General features: G+C 36.6%; 1 protein-coding gene across 1 annotated transcript; it reads left to right on the forward strand.

Annotated features, from left to right (window-relative positions):
* Positions 1-622: 622 nt before the first annotated feature.
* On the forward strand, positions 623-22,162 carry hsd17b12b (hydroxysteroid (17-beta) dehydrogenase 12b). Its single transcript, XM_015039035.1, has 11 exons — positions 623-978; positions 9,373-9,419; positions 9,738-9,813; positions 10,389-10,496; positions 11,594-11,658; positions 11,891-11,935; positions 12,803-12,837; positions 15,763-15,844; positions 16,769-16,834; positions 16,998-17,147; positions 21,779-22,162. The coding sequence occupies exons 1-11, from the start codon at positions 801-803 to the stop codon at positions 21,884-21,886; spliced, it is 960 nt and encodes a 319-aa protein (XP_014894521.1). The 5' UTR covers positions 623-800; the 3' UTR covers positions 21,887-22,162.
* Positions 22,163-23,550: the final 1,388 nt, after the last annotated feature.

The following is a 23,550-nucleotide window of genomic DNA, read 5'->3' on the forward strand; positions in this document are numbered from 1 at the left end:
ATTAGATGGCAAGTACAAACACCACATAGAAAGAAGAGTTTGCAATGTATTGAGTGCAAGAGTGTGTGTTAGTTCATTGGTTTATGGTTTTTAGTTAATTGGTTATGAACTGTACTGACTAGTATTTTTTAGCATATTGGCTTTTTTGCACGTATATATTCAAAAAGGGTTTCTCCTGAAATGACACCTTGTATTTTAAAGATTTACTAGTGTAAATATAGTGGGGAAAAAACAACAACAATCAAACAAAAAGCAAAACAAAAAAAAAAGGCATACAGATACAGAGCTGTAGAGTTAAGTAAATTATAAATAGGGTCTTTATATCTATAAATAAATAAAATAAGCTTAAATTAAAATCCCGTTGTTCAAAAGTGAAAAGATATAGCCAGATATCTATTTTATTCCAGAGTATAAGATAGAATATAAAATAATAATAATAATTAAAAAAAACAACTCAAGAAAAATATCTGTATCACAAAAAAATCGTTCATTTCCAGAGAAAAAGAGAATGGTCCAGTTATCGATCATTGAACAGTTTGAATTCTTGACATGTTGCTCAACGGTAGGTGGTGATAATGCTTCGGTTTTTCACTGTTGCTAAGAAACGTACAAAAGAAGAAGAAGAAGAAGAAGGACCCAATCACCAGCAGCGAAACACACATGAGGAAGCGTCTGACTCGGGCGTCTAAGCTGGGATTCCCTTTGCACTTTGAGCAGCGCCTGTTTAATTAGTAAAGAGGTTAGAAGTCCAGGTGTCAGTGTCACCACAGAGCAGAGACAGAGGAAGGACCGGTGCGGGAATGTCTTTCAGCGGAGAAGCCATGTGTAAGGCCGTGGAAGCGCCGCTGTTCTGGCTGGGTGCTCTAACCGCGGCCTGGCTGTCCGTGTGCTCCGTGTACCGGCTACTGTCCGGCTTCAGGGTGTGGGTGCTGGGCAACGGAAGACTGATCTCCCCCAACAAACTGGGAAAGTGGGCAGGTGAGAGTCCAGAAGGCTGGAAACACTAATGTCAAGTAATATCGCAGTTAAAACTGGTCTTAATCATGCAGAAAAAAGTGACAATGAGTCTTTTTGATAAGGTTTTGGTGAAGTGAAATGCTGTTATCATTTAACGTTTAAGAGACGTTAAATGATAACAGCAAATCTTGCATATTGTTGTACTAGCAACCCAACATGTATTGTTTTGATATAAGATATATCTACATCTGTCTGTCAGGTCTATATTTTATTATACTTCTCTTGTTAATCGGATTACAGCGAGAGTAGAAATATGTCATCATAAAGATGCACCTATCAGTTGGACAGAGAAGCTCAGACTGGTGATCGCCATGTCCAATAACTGACCCTATTTATTGAAAACTAAGTAAGACAGTTTGTCTTCTAAAACCTAAAACGGCATGTAATTTAATTCAATTACCATTTGATAGTATGGTGAAATTGCAGAGTTTCTCTTAGGCTTTTTCAGAAACACTGTAATACAGACTGCTATGAAGATCCTTCCTGCCCACAGCCATAACCATCAACACATTTTTATTTTTATCCAAATCTGGGGAAACATTTTATCCCATCTCTGACCAATAAATATATGTGGTATATTATTTTCATTTTGATCTGCAACACCCGTTCCTGAAGACTTAAAATCTTGTTGCAAATGTCTGCATACCTACATGCCCTTTTTCCCATTTCGGTACTGACTTAAGGAACAGACAGTCTTTAGAGTGAAGACACCATCTCACTAGATTGTGCTTTGTATATAACACTTAGAAAGGCCTTGCAAATCAGAAAATAGCTGTGCCAGTATCAGGACAATGTGTACTATTCAACTGTCACTAGTTGCAGTTGTTTTCTTTGTTCCCAGCTACAATGTATCCAGTCTGTTTGAGAAATGTATAGAATTGCAATGAATGATAATGTGCTGAATCAAGTTTGCAAAAAGGAAGGTAAGAAAAAGCCAAATCTGATAAACTTTATACATTTATCACAAACTTATTGTCCATACTCTTAAAATGCTGTTGGTCTGCATAACTAATCGTAGCTACAAAATATGTGTATACCGAAGTTTTATTTGATAAAATTAACATAGTAGTTTGTGACACTGCCATGCAGCCGTTTTTCTAACATATTTTAATAATTCACATCTGCTGAATCTATATTTGTCTTCCCATTTTGCAGCAGCGCACACACATCTCTTGACCTATCTTGTTTGCCCTAGCAGAAAATGCGGGTGACTGCCTTCTGGAATGTTGAACACGATGGAATGTTCAGACAGTTTGGTTGTAAACTTTAGTAAATCTTGTGACTGGATTATGGTTCGAGTGGATTATCAAATCAGATTGAATACTGTCCATTTTCCCATGTTGCTCACTGATCAAACCTTGACATTTGAACAGGCTACCTGATGTTACTTCATACGCGTAACCCTAGAGTTCAAAGTCCACATTTCAACACAGATACTGTAAGACTGTGTGTGTGTTAGAAATGGGCATACCGTATGGGAACTCTAATAGTTAAAAGTAATCTGTTTTGAGCTATTGATCTTGGTGATTTAGATTGTAGAGAAATTGGGCAGATTGTTTTAGTTGAAAATGTTCAGAATCCCTTTTAACATGCACAGTGACATCAGTCTGCCAGAGAGAGGAAAATGTTTGGAAGTGAAGTTGGGAACTGAAGTTGCTTTTGATCTTTTTTTTGTGTGTGTGTGGCTATAAATGGAACTTCATCAGAGGGAGAAGGGAGTTTATTTTTGGATCACTCATGCAAAATGATTTAGAATATGCAGTGAGGCAAAAGGAGCCTGTTGGCCTCCACTGCTACTTTCATTCACAAACTTTGTCTCAGTGAAGTGGACTTGATTGGGAGGACAGCCTGATTATATCACAATTCCAGAGTCATTCATAAATGAGGCACACATGAGACGCAGAATCCTCAAGATTCTGGTTCAGTGGTTCCCACAGTTCAAAAAACTGTGTGTGTAAGAGATGTTGAGCAAAAGAAGGGAGCATCTATGAAAATATGATTGAGCCCTTGTAGTTGCATGCTAATGAAATCCACTTGCTTAGCAAAGATCTCAGAGTTATTAGTGGTATACATGCCAGAAAAAAAAAATAAAGTAATGCTTCAATATTGTAAAGCACATTATAAATTTTACTCATTTTATTTTGCTTATCTTTGGAATCTATTTAACACAACTGCTTACAGGCTGTATTAGCACAGAGTGAGTTAGATATTTTAATGACCATCTATCCATCCACTGCTTGGGACAGGACCTGGTCCCTGACCCAGAGAAGCCACCCTACCCTTTTGCAGCTCAGTTACTTTGTCTATGTTTTATTAATAGTGTGATAGTCTTCACATTGACCTTGCTGTCTGATGTGTGTGTAGCTTGAGACGTTGCTTGCTTTTTTTCTTTGTAGTTTGAGCCCTGCATAGCCTGACCCTAGGGTTGAACATGCCAAGTCATGCATATGGATGAAAATTATTGTTATAACAAAAACATACACGCTAAGGTTTTTGTTTGTGAAGAAAACTTATAATAATAATGAAAACATTTTATCCAATGTTTTGGATCAATTATACATTTATAAGCATTTATTAATCCAGCTAACATTTTTATGCTGTGTTTTCTTTGCAAGTTTAAATTTCTGGATTTTGTCTCTGTTGAGTGGAACTCTATGTCTCCCTCTGCTGGTTATTACCTGCAATACTTAATGAGTTGCTTTGTGAAATTAGATTGTTTTATTTTTTGTAATTTATTTACTTTTTTGTCACATTGAATAAGCGGTACATCCTGCTGTAGTATTATTTAATATATGAGACAATTTTAAATGTAAATTAGCGTGGAATATAAAGGCGGATGTTTTTTTTAAATTTTTTCTCCCTGAGCTTACCTATGAAGCAAACATCTTGTCAACATATTTGTATATTGGAAAATCAGTTTCAGCTATTTTTACTATTAAATTAGTGAGGCAGTAAGCAGCCATGTTCTATTATTCTGACATGTGATTGACTTAGTTAAACATTTGTTGGTCTCAGATTATTTTCAGTGATGATTACTTCTGCATATACAAGACCTAAAATGACTGATGTTGGTGGAGACCTGAGAAATGAGTGGTTGTGTTGATAACAGGGGTTCATATGCACATAGTAGCAGTATCATTTAGGACACTTATCCGGTCTGACCTAGTTTTACAGAAGACAACAGCAGCTCTGAAAATAGATCCTTATTTATTTGAGTGAAGGGAACATGCACTCAGCTGTAAAATCTTACTTTTTATTCCTGTTCTGCCTGAAAAACTGTTCATTCTTAAAATGCCTAAAAATAAACCAGTCTATGTTTCCCTCATCATTTTGCCTACAGACTCTCCCGTACCCCCACCCTCCTCTCTCCCTGTGCTATTTTTAGTTGCCCCCAGGATCCCCCATGTTCGTGTTTGTCATTTTCTTTTCTCTTTTTCTCGGCCGCTCCTTTCTGTTTGGCTCTCCTGCAGCCCTAGAGGATGCCTGGCATCGCAGCATCATCTGCACTCAAGAGTATCACACAAAAGAGAGATGGGCTCAATAAAAAAGATGAATAGAGGGAGAAATAGAATAAATAGTGTAAAATAAGAATAATGTGTGCTTTGAATAAGCTTCATTGTTATGGAAGGAATATTAGATTTTGTAAGTAGCATGGGCACCATTTTATGAAAGCAAATTTGATGTATCAAACTAATGTGCAAACAGTATTGAATCTAATATGATTTCAGACTTTTGGGCTGAAAACATTACAAAGAGTTTTATCTACCATGCGTTAGATGAGGCAGTGAAAACAATTTAGAAAATTTGGCTTAGGCAATTGATTATTCTGAAAATAAATTACGCATTTAAAAAGAAATGTTGAATCCCTCCTGAGGTTTCCCCTGTCTGTCACATTCCAACTACAAATGTCAATGTTTTTTGAGGGATTTTGTGTGGTTGAGAAATACTAAGTAATAAAAAATTGAAGTGGAAGAGAAAATGGGTCAGCTGAATTACTCTGATCAGCTAGCTTTCCTAAGTCATCCAAAAACTTAAAACAATCATCTCCTATATTAAATGTGTCTAGACCTTTACATGTTTGCTGCTTTTAACTATTTTCTAACGAACATCTTAGCCCTTCAGTTAAATCTAAAATACAATGTGGCACACTCACAAATGTGTTTCATAATAGTGTACATTTCAAATTAGGACATATCTTCCTTATGAGTCAGAGTGCTCAGACATTTGAGTAATATTGTAGCTCTGGAAAATCTATAAAATAATGGTTACTCAAAATGGATTTACTGAAATTACAGCATTTTATTTCAAAGGACTGAAGAATGCTGCTTAACATGTTCTTATTGCTTTCATGGCTCTTTTATTTCTAGCCTTTTAAATGGAGATTCAAAGAAAATGTGTCATTTGTCTGATCATTCAAATTGCATTCTCTGGTGGAAGTATCCACAGACAATGATGGCTTTCCATCAAACATGGTCTTACACAGCATATATGCACTGCTGGAGCCTTTTAACTGATTCTTAGAACCATTTCAGAAAGCCGTCGGTTGCTTTTGGTGCTCACAGTCCTGGATTTACAGCTAGTTGTAGTTCAAAGAGGTAATTGAGGATCTTGACTCATAGTGAGATCTTAGGTGAATATTGATTCACCAGGGGTTACCAGCCCTGATTCTCGAGATCTACTGTCCTAGGGGTTTTAGATGGATCTCTGCCCCCAACACAACTGGAACAAATTATTTAATTACCTCTTCAGCATGTCATCACGTTTGGCAAAGGTCTGTTGAGAGCCATTCATTTGATCGAAGTTTGTTGGGACAGGGTTGCGTCTAAGGGTGTGTTCACACCAGGAGAATCGTTTGGTTTGCTTGTTTGGTCCAGACCAAAAATGGATTTTATTTATTTTTTTTTTTTTGTTTGGTGCAGTTTGCTTTCACATTATGCTTCATTGCAAGCAGACTACAATTTATAAAAAAAGCCACACCAGTGACAATCATTGCTCTCATTCGACAGAAATGACGGGGTAGGGCCAAACATCTTTATCATTTTAGATTTGTAAACTTGACATTTCAGAATTGCTGTAAACCTTTTAAGATGAAGCTTAACTGGTTAATCTTGCTGGCTTATTCTCCACAAGAAAGATTACCAAGTGTCTGGCAATCTTCATTGTGAAATAACCGTCATTGTGAAGTAATGTGCTTAGTGGAGAGGGAAAAAAAATCACTGATTTTACCTTTATATTTTTATTCCATACATTTACTACATTATGACTAGAGATGGAGAGTATATGAAAAATCATCAGTCTTTTGGGTGCAACTGTCACACTGTATAGTCAAAGCTCATAAAAAAAAATACAAAAACATAAAACTAAAGCTTACCCATCATCACGTAAGGGACTTCCCTAAAGCAATTGAATTTTGGTACTGCAAGTGCAGTACTAAAAGGTGCACAAAAATGCAATATTTTGAAATTAAAAGGCAGCATTTATTTATGACCTAGTGGAACCAACAGTGGAACAAGTCACAGGGGATTTACAAATTGGGTTAAATTTTTAAGGCAATTTAACCCAAATTGCCTTAAAAAGTGTGTGTCTGCATAGTTGTTTCTCCTGGGTGTCTCAGGGTGTGTGCCCCACTTGCTGCCCGATGGCTGCTGAAGACTGACGCCAGATCTCTCTGCAACCTTGCAAGCAGGGACGGATGGTTGACAAATTCTTGTTTTCACCGTACCAATCCCCTTTGGGACATATTTGTTTGCTCATTTTTAACTCTGTATAGTTAGTCTTGTTCTTCCTTGTTGCTTAGTATTCATTAAGCCTAAATGTATATTGTCATTTCTAGAAGAGGCATTAGAAGTTGTCCTCCTTACTGCCCCTAACTTATAAAGTAGTATTTTTATAAATGTACTTTTCTCTCTTTCTAAGCCACAACTGGGATTTCATTTTAAAAAAAAAATCCATAAATGTAAATGATAATGAATGAAGAAAAGTGGGTTCACCCAGGGATAAGATAAGTTTTTCTCTTAAAGAGAGCTTTTTTAGGTCATACCGGGACATATCGTAGCGCTTCCTGTCTCAATCCACGTTTTGTTATATTTAGCAAGGGATGTGTTGAATCGTTCTTTTTGAAAGCTGGGGACTGCTAAAAATAGTCTGTTGCTGCTGCTGTTGCTGCTGTTTGTGCCAGGCATTTCCAGGGCATCTGCTCGCTCTGCTGCTACCTATGACAGAGAGAACTTGCATTCTCTTTTCTTTGTCCTCATCGGTCACATTAGCAGCTCTCCACATATCTTTCTGCAGAACATCAGCTTGAATTGACAGTCTCTTTAACCTTGAAGGTGTATTCAGTGTTTTATTTTTTATTGTTTTTGTAAAGCTTGTTCATCGTTGCCGTGTTTGCACAGCATTTTCTAGATGTCTCGTAAGTTTCTGTAGGTGGCACTGTTAGTCTGTGTATTGATGCTGCTTTCTTTTTTGTTTGCTTTGTTGGTTCTGCATGTGCCTTTTCTGTCTGTAAAGAAGCTTTCCTTCTTTATAGCCGCTAACCCGAGAGCTAGATTTTTCTGAAAGCTCTTGCTTCATTTGCTTCTGCCCTTTTTCTATTCAAACAATTTTCCACTTGGCCTTGCTGGGGCTTGGCCAGTCAATGTTTATCTAATATCAAGTGTTCTTGATATAAGACTACACAGAGATCCATTGTTGTGTCTTAAAAATACTTTCACATCTCTTAATGCTTCTACTTCAGAATAGAGTACACTGGCTAGACATAACCTATTTGTGAGCTTAATATCATAGAGAATTGTTTGAAAGATCGATTAAATGGTCTTTTATTTCTGTCTTTGTTTCCATTTGAACCACAGACTTAAATTCATTGAAATGTGTAGGATGGATAGAAGGATAATCACAAAGCACTTTGAAGTTTAAGGAAAATAATCAATGGTTTTCATAGATTTTTGCAAATCAAATCTGAAAAGTGTGGCCTGCATTTGCTTTCAGTCCACTTTTACTCTTTTATCTTTTTATACTCTTTTTATAAAGAAAGTCCAGTGAGTAGTTTACTCGTGGGTTATGTAATCTCCATCTAAATGCACATGTTACTTGAAGGCCTCACAGGTTTGTTAGAGAGCACTAGTAAGAAGAACTACATCATGGACATCCAGAACACAATCATGGATGTCTCCCAAACACCTGGGTAATTCTTCACCTGAAAGTGGAAAGTGTGTGGTGGAAAACTAACACTGAGCATCACATTGAGCATATACTATTCCCCTTGTTGGAAGGAACTAAACATAAGCTAATCATGGAAGATATCAGTTATATATGCCTACTTTCATATTTTTTCTCTTCTGTGCTTCCATCACCCTGTGTCTTTAGCTCTTTGCGTAATGCCGTTGGTGTCCGCTGTGAACGTTGGCTGCCGTAAAACTCTGTTCAACTGACTGGATATTACATTAGGAAGTTTCATAGCACTTAAAATATATTAGCCAACAATTGTTGCCCTAGTTGAAGGATCACCTTCCGGAGTCGGAGCCAAAATGTTTACGATGGTTTAAGTTTAGATCAAAGCATTTTTGTCTTGGAACAGTCCAGTTGAAAGCCACACTAAAATCCAGTTAAGATTTTGTGATAAAGCTGATATTCACAGATTCTCTCCATATCTAACGTTAAGCTATTTTGCAAAGCTGAAAGGGTGAATGTTTTCAGTCTGTAATTACAAAGATAGTTGAAACATTTCCCACAAGACTTGCAGCTGTAACTACATCAGAAAAATCTGTAAAGTATTCCTTTACTATTAACTCGACTTGTCACGTAGAATTCTCTGACTAAAATAACGTCACTCTTTGAATATGTCTCCTGCCTCACACGTGAAGCCGTTGCAGAACTGGAGAACTCCTCTGGTGATAGGCTGCTGCATCTGAAATGCACAAAAACAGTTTTATTGTAGGTTTTGGTCCCAATAGGTTGGCATCTCTGCTGCTGTTTGCACAGTTTTCTTGCAAATACTATAGTTACTTTGTATAAATATACAGAGCACAGTATACAAAGAGCAGTGAGCAGTGTCTGACACCACTGACCTAACTTATTGTTATTCTTATAACTGCATCAGAACAACTTCTGCACACAAGATCCAACATTTGTCTGACAGTCGCCCCCGACAAGTCAGACAAGTTTGACAGTCGCAAAATGTTACAGTAGCAGATAAATACGATTATTTGGTTCTACAAACTACTTTAACTACTCACAGTTGAGCGTGTGAACGATCTAAACAGCCATACCATTGCCTCCCCTTTTCATTGTAAGTATTCCAATTTAATGGGAAGAATGCTAATTCTACTTGTTTGTCCTTTTTTGTCCAACTTCCAGTTGTAACAGGAGCCACAGATGGGATTGGGAAAGCATATGCGGAGGAGGTAGGATGGCATGGATAATGTTTCTCATTCAGAGGTTGCATTAAGGAAGTTTTGTATCTTCTAATGCTAGTTTTCCAAGCTTGTTTATATATGTAGTGTATGGTTTTAGTTATGTGGTTCTTCATACAATCTGTCTTAAAATGAAATCTTTCTCTGATTCTGTTTACATGTTTTTACATGTGAATGAAAACTCCAATTAATGATGCAACTTTTTTTTTTTGCTCTTGTTTTATTGTCTCTTATTTTGTGTGATTACAGCAGCATGATTTGTTTGTTTTCTCGTAGACTTGATTATTTTTTTCCTTTGCTTCTAAACAGCTCGCCCGCAGAGGCTTTGCCATCATTCTGATTAGTCGCTCTCAGGAGAAACTTGATGATGTATCCAAGGCAATTGGTAAGATATGTGCACTCTTATTTTTTGACATCATCTTTGATTTTTTTTTTTTTTTTTTTTTTTGGTTTGTTTCTCCTTCTAACATGGCACATCATAGTAAAATATTAAGGATGACAGAGTATTAGTGTTTTTAAGCAATTATTCAAACAAGTCTTACATTTCTGTGTCAAGGGAAATCAATATTGCTTGTCTTCCCAAGAAAAAGACTAATACAGGTGATCCATTAAGGCAAAGAGCTGCTGGACAAGGGCTTAGCCATCAAGATCCTTGCTGCATATCCTCATTCATCCTCAGCCTGAAGTGTTTTATCACCCAAAGGGCCTAATTGACAAGTGACTAAATGATATAGCACTGAATTGAGTGTTTTGCACGTGATCCTTTCAGTACTGTAGAGATGCAGCAGGGGTTTTATTTTGGAGGAGTAAAGCCTCCTGCTGGAGCCAAGTGTGAATCCATGCAATTGGATAAAAGGGATTCTGTCAGTGATGAACATATTGGATAAATATTTAAATTAACCCTTTTGCTGTCTCTAATATCCCTATTTACTAAGCTCAAATGCATGATTGTGTCCCCAGCAAGCAAATGTGGCGTGGAGACCAAAACGATTGCAGCAGACTTCAGTGCTATAGATATTTATGCAAAGATTGAAGAGGGCCTTGCGGGACTGGAGATTGGCGTGCTGGGTAAGTCTGGTGCACCGTTCACCTCGGGTTTAGGATTTTATTTGAATATAAGAAGAAAATTCCTTTCTAAAATGCTCTTTATTTATTTCATGCTCTTTATTTATTTAATCTGTGTTAATGCAAGTATTGCATATGTGGGATTGTGCATCTCAATTAAGTTCAATTGTTTTTGAAAAGATCATTTTGTTTCAGAAATTCAGTTCAAAATGTGAAACTCATTGAATAGTGATGTATTTCAAACATTTGTTTCTGTTAATTTTTGAAACTAAAATTATTTTTTTTAGAATATTTTAGAATATTTATGACATTCAAGTTAAGTTACGTCAAGTTATGACATTAGACCCTCTAATGCTATAATTCATCCAAAAGGAGCCCCAACTATGTATTGGGTGCTTGTACTGCACATTACAAAACAATTAAATGCAATAATGTTGATAAAGGTCTTGATGCTGAATTTACTTGTGATTAATAAATAATTTAGAAATGGTCTTGGTATCTGTCTTCTGAGGGTCTATAATAAAAATAGTCCTCATATAAAGATTGGAAAAAAAATAATTATTTCCATCTTATTCCAGACATCACATTCTTTTAACTGGCATCTGTCTACAGCTGCTGTTTCTTAATGACCTTTTACTTAACTCAAATCAAATGAATCATTAAATATCTAACTGGCACAGAGAGCCTGATTAGATGGTACTTAAATAATGGAATTAGCTAGTATTTACTGCAGTTAAAGCAGTTATTTGCAAAAATTTATATTGCATACAATTTGTGAGAATAAATTTGAAATATATTTTGCAGCATTTTACTGTGCACTATACTTTTTTAAAATGCATTTTTTTGTTCTTGAATAATGTTCTGAGTTGTTTCTCAATCTGTTAAATGCATTAACATAAAATATTAAATTATAGCTTTATGTGCATCTGGTTTAACAACCCTTTGCTGCCCCCAAAAGACAAGAAAATGAATTGCACTTTTTTCCACATTTTTATTTATAAAATTGAGTCTTTTTCTGGTTTAAAGTCAGGGGTTTTCAGTGTATTTTCAGGCTCTGTCACTTAAAAAAAATAAAAATAAAATCTACTTTTATTTTGTAGTAAACAATGTGGGCACATCCTACTCCTACCCTGAGTTCTTCCTCAACGTTCCCAACCTGGACACGGTAAGCTGTCTTTCATTTGACATCTATCTAATTGAAGTTCAGGCTTTGCTCAGATCACTTATGTTGAATTTAAATTGAATTAAAAACTGCCTAAAATTCATCTCTCATAATTTAATAAATCAGTTGGGTTTGTAAGAAATGGACTGGTGTTGTATGACCATGAAAATTTATAAAAACTTTAACTCAGAAAATAATTCCTCAAGATAATTAACTGGTCTTGTTCTTATTTCAGTTCATCGACACAATGATCAACATTAACATAACGTCAGTGTGCCAGGTAAGTGTGAATAAGTTTTTAATCACAGTAACTAAAAAGAAGGAAAACATTTTCAAATACCAGCCTGAAAAGAAACCAACCATGTATGCTTGCATAAGTTTCTCTGCCTACCATTTGATATTTAGATAATGCACTTTTAGCTGTAATTACAGCCTTGACTCTGTTGATGGATTGGTAGTTCTGCTTTTGAACTGACAGTCCAGCATGTTTCTTAAAAAAAAAAAAAAGAACTCGGGTTGTAAAAAATTAGGTGGAATAAATCTAGAGTTTGATAAATGTTGTCGTATGCAAGCTTGTTTGGAAACCTGTAGCAGATATTAAGTTAAATGTCTAGCTCAGTCCCAGTCTGCATCCAATAAAACTTTATAAAGTTTGAATTATGCTCATATCATTAGTTTTCCCCTGTGGCATCTGAACCACCTCTGAGTAATTACGTTTGTCTTAAGTGGATTCAGATTGCCGGGAATTTTTCTGTTGTGTGTGTTTTGTCAGTTAGTCACTCACAGATGAGAACACTCTTTCACGCACACACAAAAACATGGGAAACAGTGACATAAAACACAGTAAGTCACTTCCGTCCCTGTTATCCGCATATAGCAGCTCCCAGAGAAGCAGCTAAAGTCCACCCACTCTTTTAACACTTAATTTAGGTCATTCAATATTTCTCCAAATGGCTCCCTGTGCTATCATTAACATTTCCTCCCTCTCTTTGTGTTACCTCTCTGACCACTTCTTCACACACCTCCCACACAGGTGTATGTTTGCAGGCACACATCCACACACAAACAATAAGCATTCTTTATCTGTAATTTCTCTTCAGCGTCTCTCTGGCATCTCCTTTTAATTGCTTTCCTCTCCCCTCCCCAGATGACTCGTCTTGTTTTACCTCAAATGGTAGAAAGGTGAGTTGTTTTGTTTTTTTTTTTTTGTTGTTTTTTTTCCCATACAGAAATGCCATCGATGTTGGAAAAAAATATTAACACTTATTTACTTTTTCCACACAATACAAATTTATTCTAAAACAGATTTTATTGAAAGAAATCTTGATTAAGTAGCCTATTATGAAAAACTGGAAAGACCTACGATAAAGTTAGTTGACTTTAACATGATTTGAAATAAAACACACTTGTCTGTAGAAGGTCACCCTGTTGACGGCATCGGTATATCAAAGGTATGACCTGTAGACCTCAGAGACTGGATTGTGTCAAGGCACAAATATGGTGAGACAGAACTACTTTGACAGCATTGAACTCCCTTGAAAAACACAGTTCAGAAAGGGAATACGTTTAAAACCAGCTGGACCATATTTAGATCTGACCAGTTAACAAAACTGAATAATTGGGGAATACGGATCTGAGAGGTGACCAAGAACTCAATGGTCTCCAAGGGAGACGTGCACTGTTTTTCTCTGAAGATGGAATGATCCAGAACTTCAGCCATTCACTACTCACTCCACCTGTTTGACCTATTATGGTAAATTGATGTCAAATTTATTTAAATAGCATATTAGAAACGTAATTTGACCAAATTGCTTAACGATTACACCAACATTAACAACGGCAAATCAAATGGACAGTAATAAAATAAAACAAGACTTCTGTCGTCTTTAGCATCTCATTCAGAGAAAGAGACATTTTTAGCTGACATGGCAAATTCTCAATCACTACTTAATTTTAAGTTTGATTGCAGAACATCAAGGAAAAACTGGCTGATTGACTGAAGTGCTGTCAAATATGAGTGGATGTTAAGGAGATCATGTAGATAACTTGCAGCAAAGTTGAATTTTGCCAAAAAAGCGCCTTATAGATTTTCAGACCCAGAGAAAAAAAAAAAAAAAAATATTTGGCCTGATAAAACAAGAAATGTTTCCTGGTCTGAACACTGAAAAACAAAATAAAACACTGTTATTAAGCGTTTACAGCATTATGTTGTAAAGATGTGCTTAAGTAAAGAAAGTGGGTGCACAAGGATACAATGACGGTGGGAAAAAATATGGAGAGATCCTTTGAGACCGCCCCCCACAGAGCGCTCTGGAACTCTACGTCTTCCAACACAATGACTCAAAGCAATCACCAGGAGAAAGGAGTGGCTCTAGGAACAGTTTGTGAATGTCCTTGAGTGGCCCGGCCAGATCCTGGACTGAAATCCAATTGAACATTTATGGAAAAGTTTGTTTACAAATATTCCTTATCCGACCTTGCTAAGCATAAGATTTGCAGAGACAAATTGGAGAAATACCTTAAAATATGTGTACCAAGTTTGCAAAGCTGTTTCTATGGAGACTTGATTGCTGCCAGAAATGCTTCAACAAAATATTGAATATTATGAAACTCTGGATTAACAAGCTTTTGGCTAAATAAAAAAATATTTATTATTCAAGAAATGTCTTTTACCTTGAGAGGTAATATGTGTAGGTCAATAACCAGATCTGTTTTAGAATACATATTGGATGGATTAAAGAGCTGTTTATTCATGTTTATTCAGTAAATGAGTATGTGGATGTATGATGAAGGCACATAATGAAATGTAGAAGGAAAATGTGATTGGATTCTTTTTTGACCACTTCTGGAGCTGTGCCCAAACTTAAATCAGACCCCCGCAAAATTCTTCCACTGACAGTTTAAGGGTTTTTGAGAAATTTGTCTGCAAAATCTACAGCTCGGTGAAAAAGTGGTTCCTCCACTAGAAATTTCTTTGTGGTTTTTTTCTTGCATGTTTCTTTTTAGCATGTGTAATAGTTGGCAATGAGTTTTTAAATATTCCTGTTGAAGAATTTTGGTGCATCTTTTATCGCAGTGCTTTTAAGTCTGCACAACAGATGGTTCTTGACCATAAAAGGTTTGTTTTGGGGTCATTCTGCAGGATTCTCCTTCAGAACATTTTTTGGTAGAAAGCCAAAGTCGTGGACCATTAATAATTGCAAGCTGTCTCAGGAGTTGAAAAACCAGATCTATTCCAGATAATCAGACCACACTGTTTTACTGTTAATATAAGATGGGTTTTTGTCTGAGACGTTGTTGGTGTTATGCCAAATGTCACACCCTTCTAACGACCAAGTTGTTTTGGAAAATCTTTGTCCTGGAATACATGACATCCATATTTAAAATCCAACTAAAAATTAACTAATCTGACACAGTTTGCCCAAAACAATTTGGCATTTGCCAAATGTGGCATCAGCTGAATGCCAGTGGCACTGGGGTAAGCTCTCAATCAGCCAAAAGGGGGAGACAGTGTTGCTTTTTCTGTTACAAGCTGGCAGACGCAGTTGCCACAATACAGAAGTATTTTAGAATAAATTATTTGAAAATCTATAGAAAATAAATATGTATTTTTTTATATCAAAATTTCCTATATTATTTATCACCAAAAACTTTAGAATTTCCTAATATGTTTTGCAACATCTGACTTTATCTATATGTATGCATATGCTTTCATATAGATTTATGTGTGGTATTCTTCTGTTATCATTGTGCTAAGGATTTATGTCTTGCTGAATATTTTCCTTACAATAAAGTTTATTTTCAGAAAGGGAAAAAAATCAGGATGAAGGTACCAAGAGCTGAAGCAAAAATGTCATCAGATTGTAAACATTTAAGTATTGATGTTGCTGTATCTTTGATCTTATCATTATCCACCAGCTCTACTTTGATGTACTACGAGTGGAGTTTTGGCTCAGCATGCGAGTACATGTGCTACCATATTCTTTTATCTTGCTGGGATTGATTTCAGGCTGAAGTGTCTGCTGCCCCCCACCTACCAGCCTTTTTCCTCTTCTTTCTGGTGTAAAAGAACTTTTTTTTTTTTTTGCCATTGTATGTGGTTTCTAGGAAAAAGGGAGCCATCCTAAACATCTCATCTGCCAGTGGGATGTACCCTGTTCCTCTCCTCACCATCTATTCTGCCTCCAAGGTAATTGCGGTACATGGTGTATGACCTTCGCATCAAATGTTACTTGTAGGAATACCTGTAGGCACATCTCAGCTTCATAAACACTTTGTTTACATGCACTGTAGCCTTCGAGGAGAAGAATGCTGTCTTGTTCTCATTTTACAAATTATTGTTTTATTGACAAACATTGCCTCAGGCAAAACCTAATCGATATGTGTAGGAATAGAGCAGCATTAATGTCTATTAGTGTTATGTTCTCTTTGGTAGCTAGAAAATGGTCTGTCCCTCGCTGTTACACTTAAGTTCATTGGCATCTTTTTTTTTTTGTTTTCTACTGAATCCCATTATCCACACTTTGAATGTGCAACTAAACAGTCACTGCAGTGGAAACTTGAAACACTGCTACAAGAATGTTGAAAAGTTGCTATATGAAGATGTCCTGCTTTCTTTTTTCTCTCCCTGCTGTCCTTGTCCTTCCTTATGCCCTCCTTTACTTCTTCCTTCCTTGTATCCTTAATGTCTTCCTTTTCCTCCTTCCTTTTTTATCTTACTTTCCTTTTTTGTTCTTTCCTTTCTTTTATTTCTTTCTTCCTTCCCTTTTATCTTTCTTGGCCTTTCTCATCGTTCCTTCCTTTCTTCACTGCTTTTTCCTTCCTTCGCTCCATTTTTTTACCTCCCTTTCTTCCATTTTATTTGTCCTTTCTATTTTGTCCATTCTCCCCTCCCTCGTGTTTCTTTTTCTTGGATTTTTTAAAATTTATATTGTAAGTTGAGTGCAAGGGCTTGAGTAATCGGCTTTTGAGTTTGAAAAGGTCTGGAGTTTTTAATTTAAAACTTTGTAAGAATCCTGCCGATAGACCTTTTTTTATTTTTATTTTTTTCATTAATAGAATGGTGAGAACTTGGCTAAAGGGAATATTAATCACATGCCTTTGCTTCAAACAGGCATTTGTGGACTTCTTCTCCCGAGGACTGCAAGCTGAATACAAGAGCAAAGGGATCATCATTCAGGTAATTAATGGACTAATCTAATCTAAGGGTTCCAACACTGTTATCAAGTGCTGTTGATTAATAACTAAAGTTTGGGGAGGGGTAACAGGAAATTAAGCAAAGATAATGAGGCTATTTGCATTGATGTTTTTTTTTTTTTTTAAATCAATTTCTCTGTTTTTAGAGCGTTTTGCCGTTTTATGTTGCCACCAAACTGAGTAAAATCCGTCGCCCTACCCTGGACAAGCCTAGTCCAGAGCGCTACGTTGCAGCTGAGCTCAACACTGTGGGGCTGCAGACTCAGACCAATGGATACCTGCCACATGCTATTATGGTATGTCATGAAATGAACCAGAAATTCTCTAAAACTATGCTACTCTCTTTAACCTGTTAATTGCGTTGCCTCCAGTGGTAGGTGTGTTGTAGGTGAAATCACACCAATAAAGGATCTGTCTGATTGTAACACAGTGGGTACAGTCTGAAACTTTTCTAAAAGCACTCAGACTTTAATTGCTTAGATCCCAACATCTTATAAAGAAAGAGTATGAGACGGGAAAGGAAAAGTAACATCAAGGCCACTAACTTATTATTTCACAGTGAGTTCACTTTGTATCTTATGTCAAGTCAGTCTAAATGCCAGGCAAGGTGTAACTGTAACAAGCTCTAAATGCACTTCACTAGCTGCAGCCTTCCTTTCATGCACATTTGAGGCATGGAAAAGAGAAGAGGGATCTTCAGTTGGCATCACAACCTGGTATTTTACAGTTGCAAAACATCACTCTATTGTTTCTTTGTTTTATGTCTGCTACTTTCTAAAACAGAACAAATCCTTTAAGGAAATGCTTACTATTAAATCTCTAATATTTTAAGCTGCACACACAGCAGTCACACACCTTGTTTTGTTGAGCTTAAATCTTTTTTTCAGGTAAAATTGAAATTTACAGGAAATATAAGCTGGAGCGCTGTTTTACTTGTATGTTGTATTGTTCCAATCAGAGTTTTAGCTCCCTGCACAATGCTCTGCTCCAAAGGTTTAGAGTTCCTCATCACCTCCTTACCAGGGCTGTATCCTCTTTTTACCCAGACATGACAAAATTGGATGGATGGCATTTGGGGTTCAAATGTCCCTGGAAAACGACGCCGTTTCCTGAAAAAGAATCCTGGTCAACCGTATATACGTGCATGTTAATTAAGAACCATTTATTTAAGTGAACTGCTTACGTCATTGCTGTTGTTTAGTCAATCGTTTTAGGAAACACATGGGGAGTCATTCCCTGCACCGTTTCATAACATTGAACTGAAAAATACTTCTTAGTATACAGACAGTTAGTCCAGATCTGAGCAGTTATTAGTATTTCAGTTCAAGTTAGTGAAGCAGAGAACAAGAAAAGGTTATATTATTTAATGGATTATTTGAAACTGATGTTTCACCCTAAATTTTTACTTGTTTGCAGATTGTACTGTTTTCTGAATTGTGCTCAGAAACACGTAGATAACTCCAGCTCCATTAGGCCTCAGGATGACCTGAAGCATTCTTTTTATTGATCCATTTCTAAAAAAAAATCCAGCACAGCTAAGAAACCCATCCCTTATTTTATCTCTAGTTTATCAGTTGTGTAGCCATAGCAAACAACTGTTGACATTTTTTGTACAAAATAGAGAAAAAAAATATTTTATGTAGCTTGTTTATATAACCTTGTGGAGCAACTGAAACACATTTTGTGCAGACTCGACGACTATGGAAGTTATGAAAGCATGCTTGTAGTGAGTTACCCATTTTTTAAAGAAATAAGCTTTCTTTCTCAGCGCTATAGAACTGGAACAGCATAATACATATGCAGCGTGGTGAAGGTATGCCATGGCAACTGTGTTAAAAGCTCATCAAGCTCCGGTTTGACTTTATACAAAAGAGCCTCCTATGAGCTCACCTCTATTCACAAAGGTAATGTTGTTCCAACAGCTGCTCCTAGCATCTGTTTGGAAGTAAACATCCTCCAAAATAATGGTGTGGGATGCCTCACTACCTTTCAGCATTGTCTGCATCCTAATGACACCTTATCAGAAATGAGGCGGAAACTTCAGTCCTGGCCTGATTTTCCAGTCTGTGCCTTCATTCATCAGAGGTCACAAGCATATGTCAATGTCAGCGTGCTGCAGTGGACTATATGACCTAAATATCAACGATCATGTTTATTGATTATACATTTAGGTGACACTATTTATTTCAGCACACAGGTGGTCAATGAATTATGTTCGTCATAAAAAAGGCTTTTATTAATTCTGCACAGTCGCTGGGTTTTGTGCAGATAGCATCAATTCAGCCCAGATCTTGTCTGCCCTCAGCCACAGTATTTCAGTGGTCCATAAGCAGCGGACAAGCGGAGCTGTTGTGTTTATCTGATAATCCCTCTCTGTTCAGCTGTGTCTCGGCACTCTGCACGTTTTACAGTTTTAAGCCACAGTTCACCAGTATCCAATTTAGACTGCTGTAAAACTGCAATCTGCACCTTTCTGGGGATAAACAACATCTGTTCCGTTAACGGTGCCGCTGCTTATTTTTCTTTGGTTGTACAATTAGAATGACATAGTAATACGCTTAAAATAATAAAACTAAATGGATAAGTGAGTGGAGTGTGAAATTCCATGCTGTTCCTGCAGTTTTTGACCAACCAGTACATGTAAATTGCCTATGATGGTGCTTCTTGGTCATCTTTAACTGGGCTCAATCAACTCCTCATTTACTGGGTTTGTAGTCTTTAACTACATAAAGTAAACTGCTTTTCTCCTTTTACTATATAGCCACATTAGGTTGAGTGATGCGTAGATTTTGTAAAAGAGAGAAAAAAACTGCAGCTGCAAAATATGATGAAACTTAATTACGGTTATTAAAAATAAGATAAAATTTTGTTGGAATTTCAAACTGCACTTAAGCAATTTAAAGTCTATTCCATTTTTTTTTCATATCTTAAATGAAAACTGATCCAAAGAGAAGTTTAATGGACTCTTTCTTGGCTGCCTCGCCAGCAAGTTCAATGTGATTATATGTGGTTGTGTTTTTTTGTTTGCATAATCAGGCTAACAAACAGATAGGCAGCTGTAATCACATACCTTCTCCTCAGCTCTCTCCTTGCTGGAAGAATGAGTTCATTATGTTTTCAGTTAGTCTGAGTAAAACTGCTGATTAGACCGCATAAACCTGCTCATCACTTAGGGAGAGGACTGAAACTCTAAACCAAATCATCTGGTTTTACTGTGAATCTCTTCTGCAAAACACTTTAAAATTGATTTGCATTGCAGGTGGAAGGTGTACATACTCACCGTGAACATTGATGTCATTCATTTGTGGCTTTTTATTATGCATTTGAACCAATCTTCTCTTGGAGTGAAGTAGTGACGGATCAAATGCTTACAATGGTTTTAAAGTTGGAATTTAAAATTCCAACTCCCAGACATTTAATTATGTTCCAGAAATTATTAAAAGTATATATGTTTGGGCCATTTCAGCAGCTTAATGTGAACCTTCATCATCCTTTCCAAAACCAGTTTTCATGTGTGTCTGTGATCTGGACATTCATTTGAGGAGTTGAAGAACATGGAGGTTGCCCTTCTACAGTATTCCATCCACTATTTTGATAATCCAGTATCAATGGGAGTGCATTGATATTTACCATAAATCTAACACCACCATGCTTCACATTTGACTCATTTTTGTGGGTTTTGTACATTAATTTCTCCCAACAGATTTATTTTCATCATTGTTCTGACTTTTCATGGATGGATAAATCTGGCTTCTCGTATAGCATTTTTAAAATTCCTGGCCTCGACCCATTAGGGATTTGTGAGCTATGGCTTTCCCAGAGAAACAAGATATTTAAGTTATCTTTTCAGATTTTGCCAGAGGGTCCTTCAGGATTACATCTGAAGCTTTTTGACTGCTGCAAAAAGCTCTATGGTTGAGTTGCTGAACATTAAGGCGCAGGTCCCAATGTCCACTTTTTGAAATCTACTATTTTCACCTTTTGGATACAATCCTGCTCCAGCACAACTAAGTTAATTCATTCACCCTGTTTATGAATGAACTATTCATTTGATTCAATTAAATTAAATCTCAAATAAATTTTTGCTGTAATTCATATTACAAAGTTTCTTCACAGAGTTGTAGTAGGTGCTGATGGCTGTGAGCATAAAGGATCTCCTGTAGTGGTCAGTTTTACAGCAGCTCTGAAAAATCTTCTGACTGAAGGCACTCTGTTGTAAAAAAGTTTCATGACGGTGATTTTATGAAGAATCCTTTTTTGCACTATTATCTCCAGTGTTTCCACAGAAGAGGACCAGCCTTCATCGGTTTCTTTATCCTAGTTAAGTCTGTGGTTCTGATTCTGCTACTCCAACATTGGGGTAGACGTTTGGATCGGGAATATGATCCTGCAGAAAATCATACTTGTGAGCAGAAATCTTGGTTTTGAAACCTAGGAGATCTCCATACAAATTATTAATATGCATCAGGAACATCCCAAATAGAATGACATTGAACTCCATGCCAGTGGAGGAATACGTAAACTTTCCACTTGTACTACACTTCCCATAGTTGCTAAAGTAGTCATTTGCATTCCTTCATAATGCACAGGCTCGTAAATTCATCCACTGACCCCAGAAAGTGCCACCTTCTAGCTACAAAAGCACTTGGATTGTTTCTTTTGCTTTTTAAAGTGGCATTAAGGAAAGCTTCAAATAGTCCCCAAATAAGGACATGAGTTTTGTGATCTCTGACTTTAACAAATGGCATGTAGTTCAGACATAATTGGAAAAGGGCATATACAATAAGATGGCACAATTGCTTGAGTTTTTTCCCCTTGTACAAACACGCTTGCCACATTTGTTGCTCCTGTGGGTTGGAGATTAATAATGAATGCTAATCTGTTATTTGTAAATGCCACCAGATGACCATGTAATTTCCCTCTGTAGGGTTGGGTGACTACAGCTCTGCTTCCAGCCAAGATGCTCAACAGCTACGTGATGGGGATGGGTCTGTCCCAGCGCGCTCGTTACCTCAAGAAGCAGAAGCAGGGGTAGGGGGATCAGATGGACGGTGGGAGCCGCAGCAAGACATGGAGGGGACCAGGTGCATTAATGTCATGTCCAACTGCCGTCATCATCATGGACCAGGCAAAGAGAAAGTGACAGTTTCTGGGCAACATCTCAGTTTTCCTCCTGCAAGTGATGGATGATGTGAGCCAGTCTCTATGTGCTCAACCCAAACAGTTGTATAAAATAACCATTGGACTAATTTGTGCATTCAGTAAACGGCTTTAATTAAACGTAGAAACTAAAACCAGACCATCTGTCTAAGAATCGTGATGAGAAATTAATCCTACAAGAGAAAGGAGGCTATGAATTTGGAATTATCAGGGGCATGGTGTCTCTTGGCATCGTGCATGCATTTTATGGCTTCTGTTTGCTAAAACACTGGAAGTGTGACTTGCTTTAAAGGATGATTCACCAGTATTCACTCTTCATAGTTTTGTATTTTTCTTTTTTTTAGTGTCTAGTGTTCACAACATTGATTTAAACACTTTCTGTTAAAGCACCAACTGAATCATTCCGAAGCTCTAGCTTTTGTTTTTGTGTAATTAATGTCTCAGTAATTTGTATTTATGACAGTTACTGAAATAGTTGAACCAAACACTTTGATTAATTGCTGTTTGCATTTCTGACTACAACACATATGTTGTTGTGTGTCCATCTACTTAGAAATTTCCACAAATATATTTTGACCTGCTATGTTTTGAGTTATTGTTTGTCATGATGGCTGTTCGGCCAAAGCATTGGTAATTTCTCCAAGTATGTTTGATCAAGTTGGGTCTGTATGCAATTTCAGATTTGCCATTTCAATTCTCTCATTTCAGCATAAACTTGTCTTTTTTTTTTACCCTGGATGATTGACTTAATGTTGAAACTTATTGCACTTGTTCTTCCTATCAATAAATATTCTTTTCAGATCAATTTGTCTTTTTTTAAATGCATTAGTTTGACTTTAGTTTTTACTTTTTACATTTTAAAGTCAGCTACTTTTGAAGTATGATTATTAAAATAATTAGAGAAATCACAGACAGTCAAGCATGTTATTACTGAATTGATTCATGTGAATTATCAGAGTTATTCTACTAGATTTAGGTGTATCAATGCATCAAAAACCTTTATTGCAATGTAGCATATAAATTTACTATATGTACAGGGATACACAATAAGTACTGAATACATCACATTTTTCCTAGTTTAAATATTTAAGTTGAGGCCATTATCAAATTCACACCAGATACTTGAAACAAGCAGCGTATTCAAAAAAAAATCTAAAACAAATTAGTCCACACATATTTGTAGTGAAGTCGGAAATAAGTACTGAAAATGTACAGAAATGCATAGAAACCCAAGATCTGTGCTAAAATCAGTTAAAACATTGCTGCTACTACATGTACATCAATATCATCTACTTTTAATATAAACTGATTGCCTAAAAAATGTTCTAATCACCAAAGTGTTGTACAGCCGCAAAGAGATCTTCACACAAATGTCTTGCTGCTGCAAAATGTGAATGACAATGGTTGCTGCTGCATTTCTATACTTCTGGATGTTCTAGTTCTGTTGGAGACAAACTGGAAGAGAAAAAAGAGATTTTCCCATCGTAAAATTTCTGAGAGGATTTGAAAGAATCAAGAGGTACTTGTAGAGAAGCAGGT

The sequence above is a fragment of the Poecilia latipinna genome, unplaced genomic scaffold (genome assembly GCF_001443285.1).
Source record: "Poecilia latipinna isolate Pla-1442-1.1 unplaced genomic scaffold, P_latipinna-1.0 Scaffold461, whole genome shotgun sequence".
In the NCBI taxonomy this organism is placed as follows: Eukaryota; Metazoa; Chordata; class Actinopteri; order Cyprinodontiformes; family Poeciliidae; genus Poecilia; species Poecilia latipinna.